Here is a 20548-nt window from a genome sequence, read left to right on the forward strand (position 1 = left end):
AGGAGCCAAATAAACACCTGACAGATCTGATCTTATCTTATCAATATTGTTGGTATGGTCACACACACACACACACACACACACACACACACACACACAATCCTACCTTAATCAACACCACATCCACAGTCCTCTCTCCTTTAGTACAGAAGCTGTACCTTCTCCTGTGCCTCTCATACATGCTGGCTCTGTGGGCCTGTCGGCAGCCCCCGCTCCATCTATTCGCTTTAAAACTGTATTATATATCCAACTTAATGTTCAAACGTCAACCATCACTCAATTCTCTACTGTCCTTCCTTTCTGTTCTGACGGCAACCCCGTCAGAAAAACAAATAATGTGAATGGCTGAGGGTGGAGTCCCAGGAAAAAAACCCCATCCAACTGGGAGTTTTGAGGGCTGCACACTGCTGATTTTCTTGCCATTAAAAGAGAAAAAAAACGCCACATATCAAGTTAAACTAAACATTTCTGTACCTCTAATTAACTACAGAAGGAGGGAGAAATGTATCAAAAGAACACTTAGATTCAGCGGAGCTGTGCCGTCGCAGGTTCCAAACAGAATCCAGTGTTGGTAGTGGTATTAAAGTAAAAAGAGGTGGTGCGCAGCCACAGACTGAATGTGATCCAGTGCAGTCTGCAGTCTCTGCTGCTCCTCCTCACTGCACTCTGGGCTGGAAAATGAGCCTCTCTGCCCACATCTGTTCATCACAGCTGCCCCTCCCTCCCTCCTTCTTTTTTTCCCTTCAGGCACTGTCGCCCCCCCCCCCAGCACAGACGTTTTGGATATGAATTAATGTGACATTAACATTGTTGTTGAAACACTGTTTATAGAAACACTGTATACAGCACATCCTGTATCTATGTCTTCAGATCACATTCTCATCGACTTTGGCTTTGGCTTTCTTCTTTCACATGTCCCCAACAGGCTTCTGTACATGTTCACTGACACTGGTGTCCTCTGCTTGGTGCACATGCAGAGCTCAGCATGTGAGGACTCTGTTGGACGTTTGTCCCAGCGGGGGCAGCTCTGATGGCTGAGAGGAGTGGGAGATCTATTTTTTATGCTTCCTCTACCGTAGATGTACATATTCTTTTATATCTCCTAGTGTCTGCCGTGACATTGTCAATTTCCCCGTCATAGGACTAACAAAGTAATATCTTATCTTATCTCTTATCTTATGCCACTTATTCACTTACTGGGCCTAACAAAGCACTGACCCCCAGCCGATCACTGGAAACAACCAGCTTCATCTCTAAACATTCAGCAGCACGGAAACACAACAATAACCATGGTAACATGCCATCCAGCTGTGATACAGAGAGGGAAACTGCACATTAACAACTTAACACAAACTTCCAGTCTTTCACAAACACACACACAGAGCCAGTGTTCTTTTTTTCTTTCTAGTTTATGAATTGGGCATGTTTACTGTTCACCCCCGATCTATACAAGTGGAAACAAATTAGAGCCCAATAACAACAGAGGGATCTGTGTCAGCAGCAACCTTGACAGCAAACTTTTCTCCAGTATTCTGTAGATCCAAACGTCTATTCAACAAAAAAAAGAAAAAAGGTAGAGAAAACATTTGCTTGTTTGATTGATTTAAAAAAGCCTCTGATTCAAATCCTTAATGTGGACTTGGTGGTAAGGTATACAATCTCATTGAATGGATGTACAAGCACAACCAGTGTGCCGTAAAAATGACCAAGCAAAGAGCAGAGTGTCTTATCTAGGGGCATCGTGTAGAACAGGGATGCTGCGGAAGTCCATTATTCAACCTGGACATCAACGAACAGCAGAGCAGCTGAAGCATTCAGCGGCCACCCAGTGATGGTCTCCGACATTAACCTAACCATCCGAGAGCAATACGACCATAACTGGGCCCAAGAAACACTTGGTCTGAGCATATCTGCATCCCAGGTTTTCAATATGACAATAAATGCACTAAGAGAAAAGGGACACGGGCCAATGTATGCACCAAAATACAACTTGTGTTCATTCACCAGTAGCTCTTTATGGAAGTGAGGTTTGAGGCCCACTCAGCGGACTGAGTAGACATGCCAATAAAGCAAATTGAACTGAACTGAACTGAATTGAGAGAAAGAGAGATGGAGAGAGAGGTAGAGGGGGAGGGGGGGGCTGGCAGAGAGAGAGAGAGAAGACATCTGGAGGCAGTGACACCTGCTCTGATCACAAGGAGGCAGCACAGGACAGACTCACACTCCTGAACGTGCACTCTTATTTAGAAATAAAGGTAAAATGATAACATTCATGTGATTTTGTCTACGCTGAGCTCCACCATGTTTCTGTTCCGATCACTGTTAAACATCACTGACTTTGGTCAGACTACATGTTGGGGCTTCATTGGTGTTTCTGTCTGCTAGTTTGTCAGACTACATTCGGTTTAGTTGTTTTTAGTGCCCACATTCTGTGTTGAACATTTGATCCTGTAGGAGTTTGGCTGACTCCTCATTGTGAAAAGGTAATAGTGATAAGCAGTTCTAGCAGCACTCTCTCTGAATCTAAAGAAAGCCGTTTGTATCTGAACTCAAGATCAGCTGACTGGCAATACGTTGTACTTTGTAGGTTTAAGCTTTAATATTTATTGCTACGAAAACTGTCAGATTCATTTTAAAGCAGCTGTGAATAACCAAAGGGTGGAGACTGGTGTCAAAGCATCATCACTATCATGTGGATACCTCAGTTATCCACACATGAAGGACGGGGCCCAGATGCAGAAAGGCGACATCACATGATGTTATCAATTTATCAAATCAAGGCTGTATTATTATATATTAATAAATTAAATGCAGAACAAATGCTCAGTTTGAGTCTTTAAACACTGGCTTGTCTTCACTGCAGTGGTGCAAATTTGTTGTAATGCCTTCATCTAAATTCTCTATATTCTTAATAGAATAAATTTGAGAATAATAGTCTCTGCTTCTGTAGTTTCCTGTGTATTCATCCCTCCCTCTTCCTTCCTCTCCTGTCTTTCTCTGACATTACATCATGCAGCTCAACCAGAAATACACTTGGTCAGGTCCCACCCGGCCCCATACAAACACGGTAACATCCAGCTCCAGTAAGATCCAGGTTCCCATATCTCCTACTGTGACCTCCTGCTCCAGGAGACCTAGTGCTGCGTCATTCGGGGAACTGTCGAGGAGGATTTATAGGGTTCCAAGGATGGCCTTGGCCTGTTGGGCCTGACCTGGTCTGGTCTGCCCCACTCTAACCTCAGGGGGAATGAGCTCATGATCATATCATCTGAAGGAAGGATGGAGTGTGCTGGCAGAATCTATGCAGACTCTTACCTTCAGTTTCCAACAGTCGTCTTTCCAAAATCCAAACAAGGAAGGAAACCAGTTAATTTTGTCAGCTCTGAGTTTTGCCCATAGTATACTTCATAGGCACTCCTAATCAGATCCTGAATTAATGTTGCCCGTCCTCTACCGAAGCAGAAGAAGAGTGTCTACGGACCAAGAGAGACCAGAGGATCCTCTAACAGTTCAATTCTACAAACTTGTGAAAATAGACAAAGCAACAGTCCCAATCACAGCCGGGACCCTGCTTCACTCAGTGATGGGTCAGAGATACTGAGGCCTCTTTCCCCACAGTGACGGACTGTTTGGCCTGCCACAGCTGCTCTTCCTCTTGTGAGTGTGAATATACACAACACATTTCGTGCATGGATTTGTCGCAGACAAATGAAAGTTTATGAACGACAGCCCAACTGATCAGGACTAACTGGAGCTCCCCAGACTGCTGTGCAAATGTGTCAATAACGTTCCTGCTCAAAACATGATAGGTCAGATTAAAAGTATGTAAAAAGTGACAGCGAGTGTATCGGCTCGAGTTCAACTCTGGATGGATCCAGGATGCTCCTATGATAGGACACTGATCAGAATGTCAACTCACCTGCACAGTGTGTGTGTCCTCTGGGTCTCTCCTGGTCTGTAGACTCTGTTCTCCTGCTTCTGTAGAGGACAGACAACATTCATTCATCACTGGAGGACATCATCAAGTTAGTGTTTATGTCGTTTACACAAAGAATGACGACATGCATTTGTGAGCTACTTCATCATTGTGTTGATATATCAAACATTGTGGGACAAGAATATATCAGTACTGAACACAGGTCAGTGGAATTAAAACCCTTGTCATTCCTTTGGTATTTGTTTTACCAAACATTTTGTCACTTCTTTGTGAGTGAATCATAGGATGATGGCTTTTTGTCTTTTGCTGTGAATCCATTCACATCCGTGGACTGGTCATCAGGAGCAGCAGGAGAATGCCAGCTAGCAGCCGACTGCCCCAGAGTGTCTAACCAGGGTTCAAAAGGCTAAATGGTAAATAGAATGGTAAATGCTCTGTATTTGTACATCACCTTCCTAGTCATTTCAACCACTCAAAGCTCTTTAACATCACATCCTGCACACATCATTCATTCAGGAGGACTCTAAGTTGGAGGAGACTCTTCTTTCACACACATTCACAAACTGAAGCTGCTTCAGGAGCAAGTGGGGGTTCAGTGTCTTGGCCAAGGACACTTCGACATGGAGAAGTGCGTCGAAGACCCACTCTACCTCTGAGCCACAGTCACAATAAAATGGATAAGTTAAAGCAAGTCAACATGGGGCAGATGCAGTCACTGAGAGATGTCAGAGACAGAGATGACTGTCGCTGCTTTTAACCTGCTGGCATGACTTCTGTTATCCCGTGTGATTGATCACAGGTACACATGTACACAATAATCAATCGATGCGTTTGGACAAAGCAATATGGTGAAAAAGTGGACAATGCAGGTGAGAGAACAAGAAAAAGTGAAAAGTGGATCCGAGAGTAGCTGCGAGATGCTAAAGTGATGTGAGATGCTCCAAAATACAGATATGGTTCCGGGCATGTGACCTGGTTAGTGTTAAATCAAGCATGATGGCAGGGCTGCCCTCAGCACAGCTGATACTTTGTTTTGACTAAAACTAATAAATGGAATCAGCAATTCATCGGACTCTGTAGGAAAGAGGAGCTATGTAGGAATGGAAATGGTATTAAAAAAAATAAGTTAGTCAGAGCTAACACAGCAACAGGATGATCAACACAAGTCCAGTCAGAGGTTATCTGTGTGGAGGGACGGTCTCAGTTTCAATTCAACTCAGTCCTGTGGATCTCATGTCCTCCTGGATCCACATTCCTCACATGTACTTTAGAATCCTCATGTACCTGTAGCTCTGTCATGAGAATGAATTTATGTGGTTCTGTTTTGTACAGACGAGACTGTCTGAGGACAGCTTCTAACGTTCCAGTAACCCTGTGGAGCTTCATGTGGCTCACTGCTCTGGGCCTGAGTCCTCCTCTGGGCCTGAGTCCTCCTCTGGGCCTGAGTCCTCCTCTGGGCCTGGCTCCTCCTCTGGGCCTGAGTCCTCCTCTGGGCCTGGCTCCTCTGGACCTGAGTCCTCCTCTGGGCCTGAGTCCTCCTCTGGACCGGAGTCCTCCTCTGGGCCTGAGTCCTCCTCTGGGCCTGAGTCCTCCTCTGTGCCTGGCTCCTCCTCTGGGCCTGAGTCCTCCACTGGACCTGAGTCCTCCTCTGGACCTGAGTCCTCCTCTGGGCCTGAGTCCTCTTCTGGGCCTGAGTCCTCCTCTGAGCCTGAGTCCTCCTCTGAGCCTGAGTCCTCCTCTGAGCCTGAGTCCTCCTCTGAGCCCAAGTCCTCCTCTGAGCCTGAGTCCTCCTCTGTGCTTGGCTCCTCCTCTGGGCCCGAGTCCTCCTCTGAGCCCAGAAGATGCTGAGAAGGTGCTGGTTCATGTTTCCTGTGCAGTGTGCTGAAATGCTCCGGGCTGTGTCCAGGATGACCTTAGCTATGAACACGGAATTGTTTTTACTGTACAGTTTTTGAAAGATTGAAGGGAAAATTGTCTGAAATGATGACTTCTTCTGAGCCATTAAAGCTTCTTGTAAACTGTATGATATTGTGACTATTAATAAACTCCCATTCACTGACAGCTCTCTCTAAAATGAATCCTTAAGATTCAATTCAATTCAATTTTATTTGTATAGCCCAATATCACAACAGAGTGTCTCATAGTGCTTTACAAAGTTCACTGAAATAAACAAGTGTAAGCGAACATAAGCGAAGATATGAGTGGACTGTTTTATTCTTGCAGCTGCATTAATGTTTTAACTCTCATGTGGCTTCATCATGTCATGTGATCTGCTACTTAAGTGCACTTCAGAACAAATACTATGGGGGACTCTTCCCCTCCCCCACAAGCACCACTAGTTCCGTTAAGTGAAGCAGTGCGAATGGGAGAGAGGACTTCCTGTGATTTCTGTCAAATAAAAGCCATTTCATTTCTGATAAACACTTAAAAACTGCAGCATACTTTAGCTTCGTGTCCTGCCTCATGCAGTCCTCAGTTAAACCAAACAGAGTATTTCAGTAGGTGGTAAGAGTTTGACACAGACAGTCTCCCGTCGTGTGCATAGACTGTGTGGTTGTGTGCTACATGTGTGAAAAGGTGTCCGGACATGATTCTCTCAGAATTCTCCAGAGCTTATATGAGAAATCAGCTTCGGTGAGGACAGGAAATGTAATGTTTAATTCAAATACTCCACATAGCACAGACAGAGAGGACCGACTCTGATCCAAACCAGATCAAATCTTTAACTTAGCAGGTCTAAAAGTGGGGGTGCAGCTGCGTCGCGTGCTCCATTGCTCAAGCGCCTATGCCCATTTTCATATTCACATAATATGCATGAGTGACTTTTCAATCATTCCAACTATGTCTGAGCTCTGAAGTTCCATGAACTCCATAAGCTCTTTAATCATTTTCACTCCAATTATGTAAAACCTGTCATTTAAACATTAAAGACATTTCCAGTGTAGCTGCAGGCGGAGCACTAATGGAATCTGAATATGACACAACAGCACACATCAGTAACATTGCTGCCACAGGCTGTATGCAGAGAACTGCTGGCTAATGTGAGCTAACTCACTCACTTCTCTGGGAATTTCCAGTAGTAAGCCAACAGACTAGCGGACAAGAAAGTAGCCTGACGACAGTCTGAACGTGATCTGAGGCTGATATCTGCCTCGGATTTCTGCAGAAACAGATTCTGGTCGACTGTTGACGTGAAATACTTGAAACTTTACAAAGGTTTCTGACTGTCTCTCTTCACACAACAGTAAGTGGTTTACACTGTGGGACACGGTAGGCAAGGTAGACTGGTCTAATGCAGGCTGGACAGTTTTTTAAGAGTCAATACAACATCCACTAACTATGATTTCTATTGTTATGTGATAATCACAAATGAGCAACGTTGATCAATGTCTTTATATGTTTATATGTACGTACATTAGGCTATTATGAAGCTAGCAATGCAGTAAGAATAGAATCATGTGTCTGTCTGATGAATGACCCTGGTGCATGATTGATTGGTGCATGAGGATTTTGAAGTCTTGACTGATTCTAAAGGTGTGGGGGTCCACAGATAGATAAAGACAAAACCACAGATTTAATTGGGGACTTCGGATCTCAGAAACTCAATCCATGTAACAGAAACTCGTGTTTCTACTGCCGCCCCCCTAGAAAACGTCGGCCCCATGCCCACATTCAAGCACCAACAGCCGGCTGTCATTCAGCCTCCAAGACCTGCGTCCTTCCACTGACATCCTACCGCTGACATCCTCTGACATCATACCGGCCTCCTGCAGCCATGAGGGCGGCGAGCCTGTGCCCACATCAAAGCACCCACAGCCAGTACAGCCTGATTCTGCAATCCGTTCACATTCCATCAGCCTTTATGTGAATGTTAACTGTTGTCACGGTTGGCAAGAAGTGACTGATGTTAGCTAGCTAACAGCGTAAATGTCTGAACAACAATAAAAAAACAAAATTACAATTTGGCACATTTGGACAAAATCAAAATCCACTTCCAACATCCATTGTCCTTCCAACCTGAACTAATCAATCATCTGTTGCAAACTGTCAAAATGAGAAAAGCTGCCTCAGTCCCCGAGGAGCTATTGGCATTAGTGATACAGCTAACACCATAGTTGTCTCAAACAATAAAGCTGGCTAAAAAAGCTAATAATTATAGCGGCACAACTTTTATCAATAAATATAACATCACCAATCAACGCCCCATCCATCCATGATCTATAACGCTTCTCCTTCAGTGAATCAGGGCTGATACTGATAGACAGGCATTCACACCAACGTCCCAATTCTTTTTAAAAAGTACTGGATGTTTACTACACCACTACTGAATCTGGCAATTCTTTCTATGAGTTAAATTAGGTTTACTTGAACATTTACCCAGTCAGCTGAGTGGCACCCTGACAGAACCTCAATAACAAGCAACTGCATCCTTTTATCCCATTGTTCTCATGTCAAAAACCCGTGTGTGATCATGCTTGGCAAACACGGACCTTCTATATGTAGCCCACCAGCACAGGCATGCAGCAATTCAAATAACAGCAAATATTTACATTTGTCCAAAAAGCTGAAATGAGATATTTCCCCAGCCTACATAACGAAAGGTGGATGGTGCTGAGGAAAGGAAAGATAGAATGAGTGTATTAATGCTGTGATGTGTTTAGAGACAGACATACTGTGGACAGAGAAGAGCAGTTCTACACTTAAAACAGTTGCTTACCTGTCTGGGACGTGTGCTCTGCTGTGACCATCTCTGTCCTTGCTTTCTCTTCACTTGTCATCTCAGTCCTTTCTCTGTCCTTCCATCCTTCCACTGTATCCAGAGCGTGGGAGTCTCGATCCAGCCCTTCAAACGCGCCATCTTTATTCTCCACAGAGTCCTGACCTTTGCTCTGGAACGTGCCACTGCCAGCGTCGAGAGGGACGCGCTTCGCATCCTCCAACGACCGAGACGCCTGGTATTCTCCTGCTTTCCCGCTGACAGGGGCAGATGGGTCCTCTAGACGGGGATCAGCCTCGGAAGTGGAGTCACGCGGAGTAACATGAAGTGTTGAAGCGCAAGAAGACGGCAAAGTGGGAATGTCCCCTTCACATGGTGTTGTAACCTGGCCATCCAGCTGTGGGCCATTCTCAAGCACCTCAGTCTGACAGCTCTCCCTTCCCTCTGCCTCCACCTGCTCATGTACCCGCCTTCCTGTCTCACCCTCAGCAGTCACGGACTCTACAGAGCGACTGTCATCTCTATCATGTGTCTGACTGTGTTGAAAATGTGAATGGAACTGGCACGTCTCACTCTCTGCTTGTATCCCACTTTCTGTCTGACAGACTGACTGGTCTTGGGGATCTCTAGGATGTCCTAGTCCGAGATTCTCCTCGAGATTCTCCTCCAAATCATGACCGTGTGTGTCATTAGCCTCTGGATGCTGTTCTGTGTCTCTAACAGGACCAGGGATGTGGCTTTCTGTCTGTGTGTGACCTTGGCTGTCTACCATTTCATCTGCTTCTGGCAAAGGTTTCATATTAACTTGCAGTGGACAGTCCCTTTCTTTAGGTGGTGAGCCTAACATGGAGAGATTGTTTTGTGTAGTTTCTGTTTGAATTTCCTCTGTGGTGTCAAGGTTAGCCTGCTGGCTGCTGCTGAACTGTGTTGCTGGTAGCTTCTGTGCATCAGTGTTACTCTGGAACTCCTCTGATGTGTCAGATCTATCGGCCTCCGAGCTGAACTGATGACCGTCTTTCACGGGTGAATGTTCTAGAGGTTGGTTTTCTGTCTCAGTCATGGCTAACAGTGGGCACTTCTCTCGGTCTCTGTTTATCACCTGTGGAGACAGTTGTGTGGACTGAACAGCGTTGAGTAAATGCTCTGTCTGCTGCTTTAATGTGTCAGTTGCTATGTTAGCCTCCTGTGCCAATGATGGGTCATTTGCTGGTTCTTTGCTAGCGGACTCTTGACTCTCGGATCGATTGTCTTTTATCTGTTGGCTCAATTCTATGCTGGCAATGGCTGATGCTATTGCTACTGTTACAATGGCTACCGCTGTGGCCACTAGGTCTTCGTTGTCGTGCTCTTTTTCTCTATCTCCGGAAGATAACTCCTTGCCATGTACTGTCCCACTGTCATTTTCCTCACTCCTCCTCTCCCAATTTATTCCCTTAGCCGCTTCCTCTTCACCCATCCACAACTCATTTCTCTTTTCCTCCTTGTGCTGCTGATCTCTCAGCATCTCTGAGGTCAAACAATGCTCTAAATATTCCCTCACAGTTGTCTCAGCCCTTCCTTCCCCTTCCAGAAGTGGTGACACATCCGGTCTACCTTCAAATGGCAGAGCCCCAGCTTCTGTAGGATGCACAGGTTCCATGAATCCACCGGGTTTTCCCATGGGATCCACAGGCTGTGCTGGTTTGTCTGTGTCCACAGATTGTACATGTTGTGCATTCTGTTCAGGAAATTCCATAAGAAACGAGCCCTCTGTGAAATCTGTAGGATCTAAATGTTTGACAGGAAGCTCCTTTGGACTGTTAGATTCCACTGAACCTGTAAGGTCCACAGATGCGCCAGCTTTACCACACACTTTAAAATCCTTATGACCTGGCAATGCCTTTGACTCCACATTATCTTCTGCTTGTTGGATTAGACTAGCAAGTCCCTTTGAGTCCAGCTCTGTAGCGTCACATACTTCCATTCCCATCGGTTGTATAATTGTCATTTCCTCGATATCTGCCTCTCTGATGTCCATTCCACTAAAGTTACCAGGTCCATGGAAGTTCATGCTCTCATCCCCTGATAACTCCTTGGTCTCTGAAATGACTGCTTCACCACAAACATTAGTCAAATCTGCACTCCCGTGGTCTGTCAGACTGAACTCGGGAGTGGCACAACTACGATCCGAGTTTGTATTGTCACACTCCCTGGTCTGGCCCACGGTCTGGCTGGGTAGATGCATGACGTCCTTGTCAGCTTCCTCTTGCTGGGCTGGCTCCGAGGCACTGGGAGCCTGGATGTCTGCCCTTCCTGTTTTATCCTTGGCTTCTGACTCTGTCTCTGACTGAGTGGTCAGTGTTGTCACTTGTTCTCTATCCGTCTGCACCTCTGTCCGACTCTGAGATTCTACACTAGAGCTGGAGCTAAACTTGGCCTCTGAGCCACCTCTCTTCCCCCTCATCTTCCTCCTCTTTTTTCTGACCTTTGCTCCTTTCTCTTTGCGCCCTTGCTTCTCTTCTCGTCCCTCTTCGACGTCTGCTGTTTCTGAACCCTTTCTGCTGTGAGCTGTTTCTCTGTTACTGACCTCCTGTCTGTCTCCCTCCAGTCCTGCCTCCTTCCAATCTGGCCCTACTTCCTCCTCTTGCTGGGATCCGTCTACTTCCTGTCTTTGTGCACCAGGCCCATGTGACGGTGCTGGCTGTGTTCCAGCAGCATGTGGCTGACTAGGAGATGCAGACAGTTGAAGAGAACTCAGACCCTGTTCTAACAGCTGTGGAGAACTAAGACCAGAAGCTTGGAGCAAGTTCAAATCACATTCTTTCTGCTCTCTCATTTCTTGCTCCAGCTGTTCATGTTTTCTCTGATCCTTTGTGTCACTGTCGTACCAAACTGACTGGGAGTTCACTTCCTTTCTGTTCCACTCTTCACTGATACCCTGATCTATGTTTTCACCCTGATACCAGACTGTTTTTGCTACTGTTTCTGGTTCATGTGGGGGTGATCCCATTCTGCTCCCAATCCAGCTTCCATGCAGCCATAGCCCTCTCTGGGGTTTCCTTTCCATGTCTGGGGACGTAGGGCTGGTGTTCCTGCCAGACTGAAGACTCTTGTTTGCTGTGTCACGTTGGTTTGGCTCCTCTGGGTCTGACTGGCTTTCCTTCGGATCCTGGGATTGTTCCTGACCCATGCTTACTGAAAGGAGACAGGATTAGATTAAGAATCACAGAGGATAAACTTGTTCTTTGCTTTAAAGAACTCTGGTCTATAGCAGCTTAGCTCTTCTTTTCATATTCCTGGTTCATCATTTAAATCCATTAGTCACCAAGGTAATTACTCAGATCTGGAAACACCGCAACACTGCTACAAGAAAGCCAGATGGTCATCAGACAGATTGGAAACAAACCAACAGTTACCCAATGGGCTCTTGTTGCCTCATGACAGTGAGACAGGTCAAAACTGAACCAGGAGTTAATTGGCTTTGATGTTATCTGAAACAAACCATTTGGGAAATCACTTCACTTCATTAACCTTCATTGTCCAAATAAGTGTGAATAACCTGGGGGTTTGTTTCCAGCCTGTCTGATTACCTAACAGATTGCTGTCAGATGACCATACACTCCTTAACCACTAAGCTACTGCACCCCTCATCACTACTGGTGTTTCTTGACTTGTCTGAGTTCGTTTTAGAAGCTGATGCATTGCTACAGTCATGGTTGATGGCCCGACATGTAAATAACACCCAAGTTACCGCACAAGCTTTAATAAAGCCTTTAAAGCTGCTCAAACCAACTCTGCAACTCAACACTGTCTGCTCATGCTTGTCTGAACATTTATAAGGTGAAAATATCTCAGATTTCTATTGCATAAAATAGCTTCAAACACCTCTAGGTTTGCATTTCTTTTGGTTTAAATAAGCATATGACCTGGTGTGTATTAATGGTTTCCATAAGCCTATATCCAGGAAACATTTCAAGTTATCTGAGCAATAACTCTTCATTACTTATAAACACGTTTGATTGGGTCTTAAAATGACACAATCACACTGTATTTCACAGATTTCCATGTGAAAACTTGTTTAAACACGGTGTGACTGTGTTCCTGCACTCCCACCTCTAATCATATCTGACAGGGGGGGTTATGTGGCACAATCTCTTATCTGCAATTTAGAATAAGCAAATGGAACTTTTCATTTGATTGAAGTTTGAATCAGTTCCTATCACTTGCACCACGCTGCCTGATTATTGAGGAAATGTCCACTGTGTGGGCACTCAGAGACGTACCTGTGCTCCCTGCAGCTGCTTCCCCAGCCAAGTCAAATGTAGCTTCTTCTGCTGGGAGACTCTCAGCGTCTCCCTGCTCCGCTATCACCGTTTCTGTCTCTACAACTCGTGCATGTCGCAGCAGGTCAACTTCCCACTTCTCTTCTTCCTGTTTTTCTACCGCGGCGGTAGGCAAGGCAACTGTCTTCCTGCCAGCACACCTCCCATCACCACCTGGTGCAGACACTGGCTTTATGGGTAATGGCGTCTCTTCTGTTGTGGGACTACAGTGAGCTTTTGTGGCTGCGGCGTAACCAATCACAGATTCCTCTGCTGGTCCTCTTGGTGAAACAGTTCCATTAGTCTCTGCTCTACTTCCTGTTGTCTTTACGGGCCTCTGTGCAGTCACTCTACAGGCCTCTCGTGTGTCTCTGTCACTTCCTGGAGATTTTGTTGTATGCCTTGTGGTTTTTGCAGTTCTCTTTTTGTTTTTCCTGTTACGGCCAGCAGGAGAGTTGGCAACTCGTGTACTTCTATGCTCTCCACCAGCTTCCTGCCTCTTACAAAGACTTCCACTGGTACAGGATGTATTAGTGACTACAGCAGAGTCCTCCCCATGCGTTCTCTCCTCCAATGACAGAGGACTTCCCTGTTCCTCTGCTGCTGTGTCACAGTTCTCTATGATTACCACAGCCAGGCCTGCATCCTGCTTGCTTTCTTGCTGGCCATCAGAGGAGGGTTGCAGCCAACAGGCGGGACCAGCCGGCTTACCGTCGACGGACAGGGGCGTGGAGGTATGTGTTGGTGCTATGGTACAAGCAAACTCTGAGTTTCCCTGCAAGAAGAAGACAGACCAAAATGAAGTGCTGATGGAGAACGTCATTACACAAATGGCCTAACTAGTAGTAGTAGTAGTAGTAGTAGTAGTGTGAAAGTAAATGAGACCACAATGACAATTTCTATGTGACTTAGGGCCGAACTGAACTACAGGAACCATCAAAAAGCATCTTTCTTAGGGGCAAGATCATTATCTAAGCATGGAGACATGTACACGCATCAGTGCTGGGTTCAAACAGAGGACTTCTTTTAGCAGTGAGTGACCACACAGTTACTATTCTGCTCCAATGGTACAGTGACACTCTGAACCACAGAATCAGTGGAAGAATGGGAATCATTAAAGCCATGTATGATTACATATGTCTAAGTGTTGTGGTGGTGATGTCAACAGGATCACCTACACCTAGAGCAGGACTCCTGGGAACCTCTCATTGCAAAGCATAAATCGAAAAGATGTTGTTGGAGTTCACAAAAATCAAAATGATTACATGAACAGTCTAGATAATAATTTCACCTGTTCACCTTCACTGTTCACGTTTAAACTGAGGCAACAAACAGCAAAACTCCTGTGCAAAGAATCAAACCATGCTTGTCTGTGTGGATCTGTGTTTAATAATGTGCTTCCTTCTAATATTTAACATCTTCTCAGGGATGAAAAGATAACAACTGTCTTTAGAACGAGTGTGCAACAACAGGATGAACAGGCCCAGTGGAAATGATAGAATCCACAGGCGTGGCGGCGGCCATGCGCTCTGTCGTCAGGCCTGTCTCAGCCCCTCCCTGAGAAACCACCATGCTCCTGTGTGGGTCCTTCTAGTTAAAGCAAACAAACCTTTTTGTGTCTGTGTAGGTGAATAAGTCTTCTCAGCTCCTTCACCTCCTCCTGTAAGCAGGAGTCTTCACTGCCCCCCTCTGTCTGGTGGAGGTTGGGGAATGTCAGGGTGTAGATACCAAGACTTCTGTGGTGCTGAAATATTCGGCCCTCTGGGTAAAAGTGGAGCTTCTCCTTTGGTTCTGCTTGGACATCTGTGGAAGTCTCATACCTGCAACGACACAAAAGAATCATCTACCTGACAAATGTTTGAAAATATGTACAAAGCAAACGGCACTTTCTCCCTGCGCCACCGTGTGCGTGTCAGCGACGCTCTCGTCCTTTCAGCGTGTAGAAAAAAGTACCTTCCACAGCATCACGCCCCTTAGACTCTGTGAAAGGTCAATCTCTAAATGAGCTTCTAATAAAAGACTAAAAAAATCAAACAAATACACAAACAGAAAGTCCTGACAAACACACAGCAGCCAGTATGTACAGCATGTGTGTGTGTGTCTGTCTGTCTGTCTGTCTGTCTCCACAATACACATGGCATACTAATGCAGTGACATCATACAGGCAGTGGGGCTGGCACACAGCACGGTGCTCAGTTACCTTTGTCACTAGTAACTGTCAGAAGACACAAAAACACACCCCACTGTAAGGTGCGCACACACACACACACACACACACACACACACGTGTTGTAAACCGGTTTCTCTTCATAATGACAGAATTGATGTAGGAAGTTTCTGCTAGATTATCCTCTTACAGGAAGCTCTCAACATATAATGAACTCACTGTGGCAGCAGCCTGCTGTGTAACCAGGGGGGGTCCTTACAGCTGCATCAGCTTGGCTTTTAGTGGGTTAATTTTACCTCCTCTGAAAGCTTAGGGAGAGACTAGAACAGGGGATGTTAGCATCTGTGAGGAGCTAAAACACATTCAGTGTGTTTCACTAAACCCAGTGCCACACTCAGTGCTGTTCCTCCCTCGCTAAATATTTCCACGGAGGTTTTCACCTGCACACGCTGGAAACACATCACTACACTCTAATTTAACTGCCACAGAAAAGTGGATGGGAGAGCACACACACATTTAGTCTAGTCTAGTTTACATTAGTCTTCCTAAGCTGATAATTAACCATCCAATTACAGACAGCCTGCGCTCTCACACGACCCAGCCTCCCTCCATCATCTGTACATGAGCACTGAATACACAGTACATATTAAAAGCGTGTTGGACTTGGTGGTCCATCTGTGAAGCTGTGTGTCTACAGCTCCACAGACATTCAGAGCCCTTTCACAATAAAACTAACGTTAGCCTGGCTAGCTGAAAGCAGACCAAAGCAGCTCGTGCTGAGCCAGGAGTCCAGCAGCAGGTACTCACTGTGTGAAGAGCTCCACCAGCTGCCGGTGTCCTCTGCTCTCTGCCACACATGCTGGGGTTAGTTCCTGAGTGTTGGGCCGTGTCAGCGCCTCCCTGCCCCCCCGCTGCTGCAGCAGGAATGCTGCCACTGTCCTCAGCCCGAGACCGGCTGCCACGTGCAGCAGGCTGGACAGCTGCTGGCACCGAGACACAGCTGGAGGGCAGGAAGAAGAGAAAAGGTGAGGGGGCGGACTCAGCTGATAGGGCAGAGTGGGGCGACGCACACGCCCCCTGGTGGTGGGCAGAGAAATGAAATAAATAGAACAAATCACAAGAAGCTCCCAGTAGAACAGGACGGCAGTAATGTAACTTGATTAGTCTTTAATCAAATTCATGCCGTGAGTCCAGTGATCAGTGCCACTCACATCTTTCCTCATTTGCTTCTTAAAATGTTCAATATTGTTTGCATGAATGAATCCCGAATGAATCTCTTATGATGATAAAGCACATTTATTTCAGCTAATGGCCTGGTAGGACGTAACATGAGGAGCATGCAGACAGTGGAGTCACACATGGAGCTAACAGCTGCTTTCCAACCTGCCTGTTGGATTTCAACATAAAAGCATTGTAACCCACCGGAGCTGCTGTGCAGCAGTGTGGACACGTCTATCCACGTTTCCTCGGGTGTCTCTGTGCCCGTGGCCCTGACAGCCAGAGTTAAGTCGTCCATCTGTCTGTCCACATCTGTGTGCGTGTGAGAGGGGGCTTCTGGTGTGGCCCTCTGGTGGGGCAGGGTCAGGTGCTGCAGGGCCAACTGGTGATCCAACCTCTCACACTCTTTCAACCGAATCTGACAAACACCAAATATCAACAGAATAAAATCACTCCTGGCGTCCTCCCCCTCTCTCCCCCTGAACAGTCTCTCTCTGCATGCTGCTCTTCGAGTTTTGTCACCTTTCTTCCCTCTTAAATCATTCATTCAAATCCAGATTCAACAATATCAGAACATGTTTCTAGGAGACACGGTGAAGCAGCATGAAAAGATGAGTGTCAAACATTTTAGAATAGAATATAGAATATATCCTTATTGTCCACCAGGGTGGAAATTTGTCCTCAGCTCGCCAATCACAAGCAACAACAGCGTATACAGCCCGGAAGCTCTCTCCTACTTACCTGCTCATCGGCCATTAGGAGTGCTTCCTGTGGAGCGCCGCTGTCACGAAGGAAGTGAGCCATGTCGAGAGCCATGTCCTGTACACAACACACACTGATTACTGTGAAAAAGTCAGAGCCAGAGCGGACTGTGTGTGCCGCCTTCTGGTGAGCCAGTCGCTCATTGACCAGTGCTCTTTCATGACTATGACCGCATGCTCTCTCCAGCTCAGTGACTCACACCCACGGTGTTACCGAGCTCACTGCACGCCTACACCTTTTTACTGGTGTCTCAAATGTCCATCTGAAACACGATGCAGAAAACCAAAGGACTGACTGTCCAAGTTGGTGGTGGGTGATGATCATCTGGATCTCCTGGACTCTGAGCACAGTGTGTGCCGGCAGCGTAAGGCAGGCGGTAAGGCAGGCGGTAAGGCAGATGGTGAGGCAGACAGTGAGGCAGGCAGTAAGGCAGGCGGTAAGGCAGACAGTGAGGCAGACGGTGAGGCAGGCGGTACGGCAGACGGTGAGGCAGGCGGTAAGGCAGGCGGTGAGGCAGACAGTGAGGCAGGCGGTAAGGCAGACGGTGAGGCAGGCGGTAAGGCAGATGGTGAGGCAGATGGTGAGGCAGACAGTGAGGCAGGCAGTAAGGCAGGCGGTAAGGCAGACAGTGAGGCAGACGGTGAGGCAGGCGGTAAGGCAGACAGTGAGGCAGGCGGTAAGGCAGACAGTGAGGCAGGCGGTAAGGCAGACAGTGAGGCAGACAGTGAGGCAGGCGGTGAGGCAGGCGGTAAAGCAGACAATGAGGCAGGCGGTAAGGCAGACAGTGAGGCAGACAGTGAGGCAGGCGGTAAGGCAGACAGTGAGGCAGGCGGTAAGGCAGACGGTGAGGCAGACAGTGAGGCAGGCGGTAAGGCAGACGGTGAGGCAGACAGTGAGGCAGGCGGTAAGGCAGACAGTGAGGCAGGCGGTGAGGCAGACGGTGAGGCAGGCGGTAAGGCAGATGGTGAGGCAGATGGTGAGGCAGACAGTGAGGCAGGCAGTAAGGCAGGCGGTAAGGCAGACAGTGAGGCAGACGGTGAGGCAGGCGGTAAGGCAGACAGTGAGGCAGACGGTGAGGCAGACAGTGAGGCAGGCGGTAAGGCAGACGGTGAGGCAGACAGTAAGGCAGGCGGTAAGGCAGACAGTGAGGCAGACGGTGAGGCAGACAGTGAGGCAGGCGGTAAGGCAGGCGGTGAGGCAGGCGGTAAGGCAGACGGTGAGGCAGGCGGTAAGGCAGACAGTGAGGCAGGCGGTGAGGCAGACGGTGAGGCAGACAGCGAGGCAGGCGGTAAGGCAGACAGTAAGGCAGACGGTGAGGCAGACAGTGAGGCAGGCGGTAAGGCAGACGGTGAGGCAGGCGGTAAGGCAGACGGTGAGGCAGGCGGTAAGGCAGACAGTGAGGCAGGCGGTGAGGCAGACGGTGAGGCAGACAGTGAGGTAGGCGGTAAGGCAGACGGTAAGGCAGACGGTGAGGCAGACAGTGAGGCAGGTGGTAAGGCAGGCGGTAAGGCAGGCCGTGAGGCAGACCACAGGACGACCAGGGCACACCGTGAGACATCCACACACGTGTGTGACTGGGTGTGATGTGTTACAGCGTCAAGACAAACCTGTCAGCGTCCTCTGGTGTCATGGACACGCTGTTTCTAAAACACACCTGCTACATTTGGCTAATGTATCTAATGGAGAGACTGTTACCTGTACAAAGCAGAAGGTCTCCTGTGAGTGTGTGTCCACTGGTCCACCAGGCCGAGCCAAACATAATGTCACCAAGACCTGCTCACACACATTGTGGGCTACACGCACACACACCACACACAAACACAGAGACACACAGGGAAGTTCTTTCTCATCTTATGTGTGTGGTAAAACATCTCATAACTTTATAAGGTGACTTTATATCAATTCTATCAAATATCCAACATCAACCCACACACACATGCAATGGGGCTCATTATAAATAATGACGTGTGTGATTTTCTGAGACACAGACCATAAGGTCCTGAGTGGGTCAGAGAGTACCGGTTGGTCGGTTGGCATATGTTCTACGTAATCAGGTGTAGCAAATGTTAGGTGCACAGTTCCTATTAATGCCTGTGAATGTCACATCCAAGTAAAACGACCACCGGTGTCACACCTGTCCCCACTGTGAGTCCATGTAAATAGCTGGTGTGCATCCAGAGCTTTCGTCCAGTCTTAGATGTCTTTAGTCATGAGGCATTTGACGTGAGTTAGCTGAATCACATGGCATCTCAGAGCGTGTGTGTGTGTTGTACCTGGACACACAGCCTGCAGTGTGACTTGGCTGACTCGCAGTGTGCTGCTCAGATGTCTTTGAGTGGATCCGGAGAATAACAGATAAATCTCCAGCTCCTCCTCTTCTTCTCCCTCAGCACAACACACATCGTTGTCATCAAGCTGAACAGTCACCACACACTCTCCCTGCGAGGAGACAAAAGGACGGGCAGAGACATAAACACACACCTTTAGTGTATCCCAGTGAGAGTGGACATATAGCTAGCTAGGCTCAGGGTTACAGCTATAAATAACCAGGGCCATGCTAAGCCACAGAAATGATGGTGGAAGTTGTAGACCTTTTCCATGTGCAGACCTCTCAATCTCTATGACGTTTCTATGTCTCTTTATGGCAAACTGGGAGTGCAAATGAGGCTTGTGCCTGTGTGCCCACTGCTGGACATGCTCTGCAATAACTTATATATAATGAAAAGATCAAATGTTGTTGTTCCAACATCTTCCTGCTTCACAGAGACACATGGGAATTTAACGCCTTGCCAAAGTCACACCATTCCAGTTTTGTACAGACCTTCAACAACTTTTCATCATTAAGGTCTTTTCTATATGCAGAACTAGTTTGACAGGGATTAGATTAACCTCCAGAGACTAGTTCATTCATTTATGATCTCTTCAAACGGCCAACAATTCACCAAAATTTCACATATAATGTGAAAATGGCTGACTTTCTTAGGTCATGGAACCAAGAGACATTTTAGTATGTGTGGGCATGGTCCATATACCTAAATTTCCAAAAGAAATTATAGAGGCTACTTAACAGAAAGTTTTTAGGGGATGCAGTCAAGCCTTCTTGCCACACCCAAGTGAAAGAACCACGACAGATTACACATTTCTGGCATCCTGATGTGTGTGGAAAATATTTCAACCATGCCTAGCCCTTCAAAATCAACTTCCCATCACTATGCATTGCTGTGCCAACAGTGTTTGATGAATTAGAGAATGACAAAGTGAGCTGAGGCGGCACGGCCTGTAAATGGGACAGCTCACTGTCCAAGAGGACTGATGAGAGAACCTTATATAGTTACCTCAACTGCCTCCACCTTGCTTATATAAACATGCAAGTAGTATGCCAGCCAAATTTCCAACTTTGGTTGCCAGAGGACGGGGAAAGAGGAAAGACATGGAAAGCGGTGCTC

At 47.0% G+C, this 20548-nt stretch overlaps 1 protein-coding gene across 1 annotated transcript in view; it reads right to left on the reverse strand.

The window, feature by feature from the left end:
* LOC139201314 (A-kinase anchor protein 13-like) overlaps positions 1–20548 on the reverse strand; it is a 68036-nt gene that overhangs the window by 39488 nt on the left and 8000 nt on the right. Inside the window, exons 3-11 of the mRNA XM_070830594.1 lie at positions 19376–19541; positions 18798–18895; positions 17082–17159; positions 16545–16758; positions 15930–16122; positions 14565–14775; positions 12917–13730; positions 8655–11828; positions 3920–3978 (exon numbers count right to left, since the gene is read on the reverse strand). Of these exons, the coding sequence (XP_070686695.1) occupies positions 3920–3978; positions 8655–11828; positions 12917–13730; positions 14565–14775; positions 15930–16122; positions 16545–16758; positions 17082–17159; positions 18798–18895; positions 19376–19541 (5007 nt within the window). The remainder of the gene's footprint in view (positions 1–3919; positions 3979–8654; positions 11829–12916; positions 13731–14564; positions 14776–15929; positions 16123–16544; positions 16759–17081; positions 17160–18797; positions 18896–19375; positions 19542–20548) is intronic.

This window comes from Pempheris klunzingeri, chromosome 5 (assembly GCF_042242105.1).
Source record: "Pempheris klunzingeri isolate RE-2024b chromosome 5, fPemKlu1.hap1, whole genome shotgun sequence".
NCBI lineage: Eukaryota > Metazoa > Chordata > Actinopteri > Acropomatiformes > Pempheridae > Pempheris > Pempheris klunzingeri.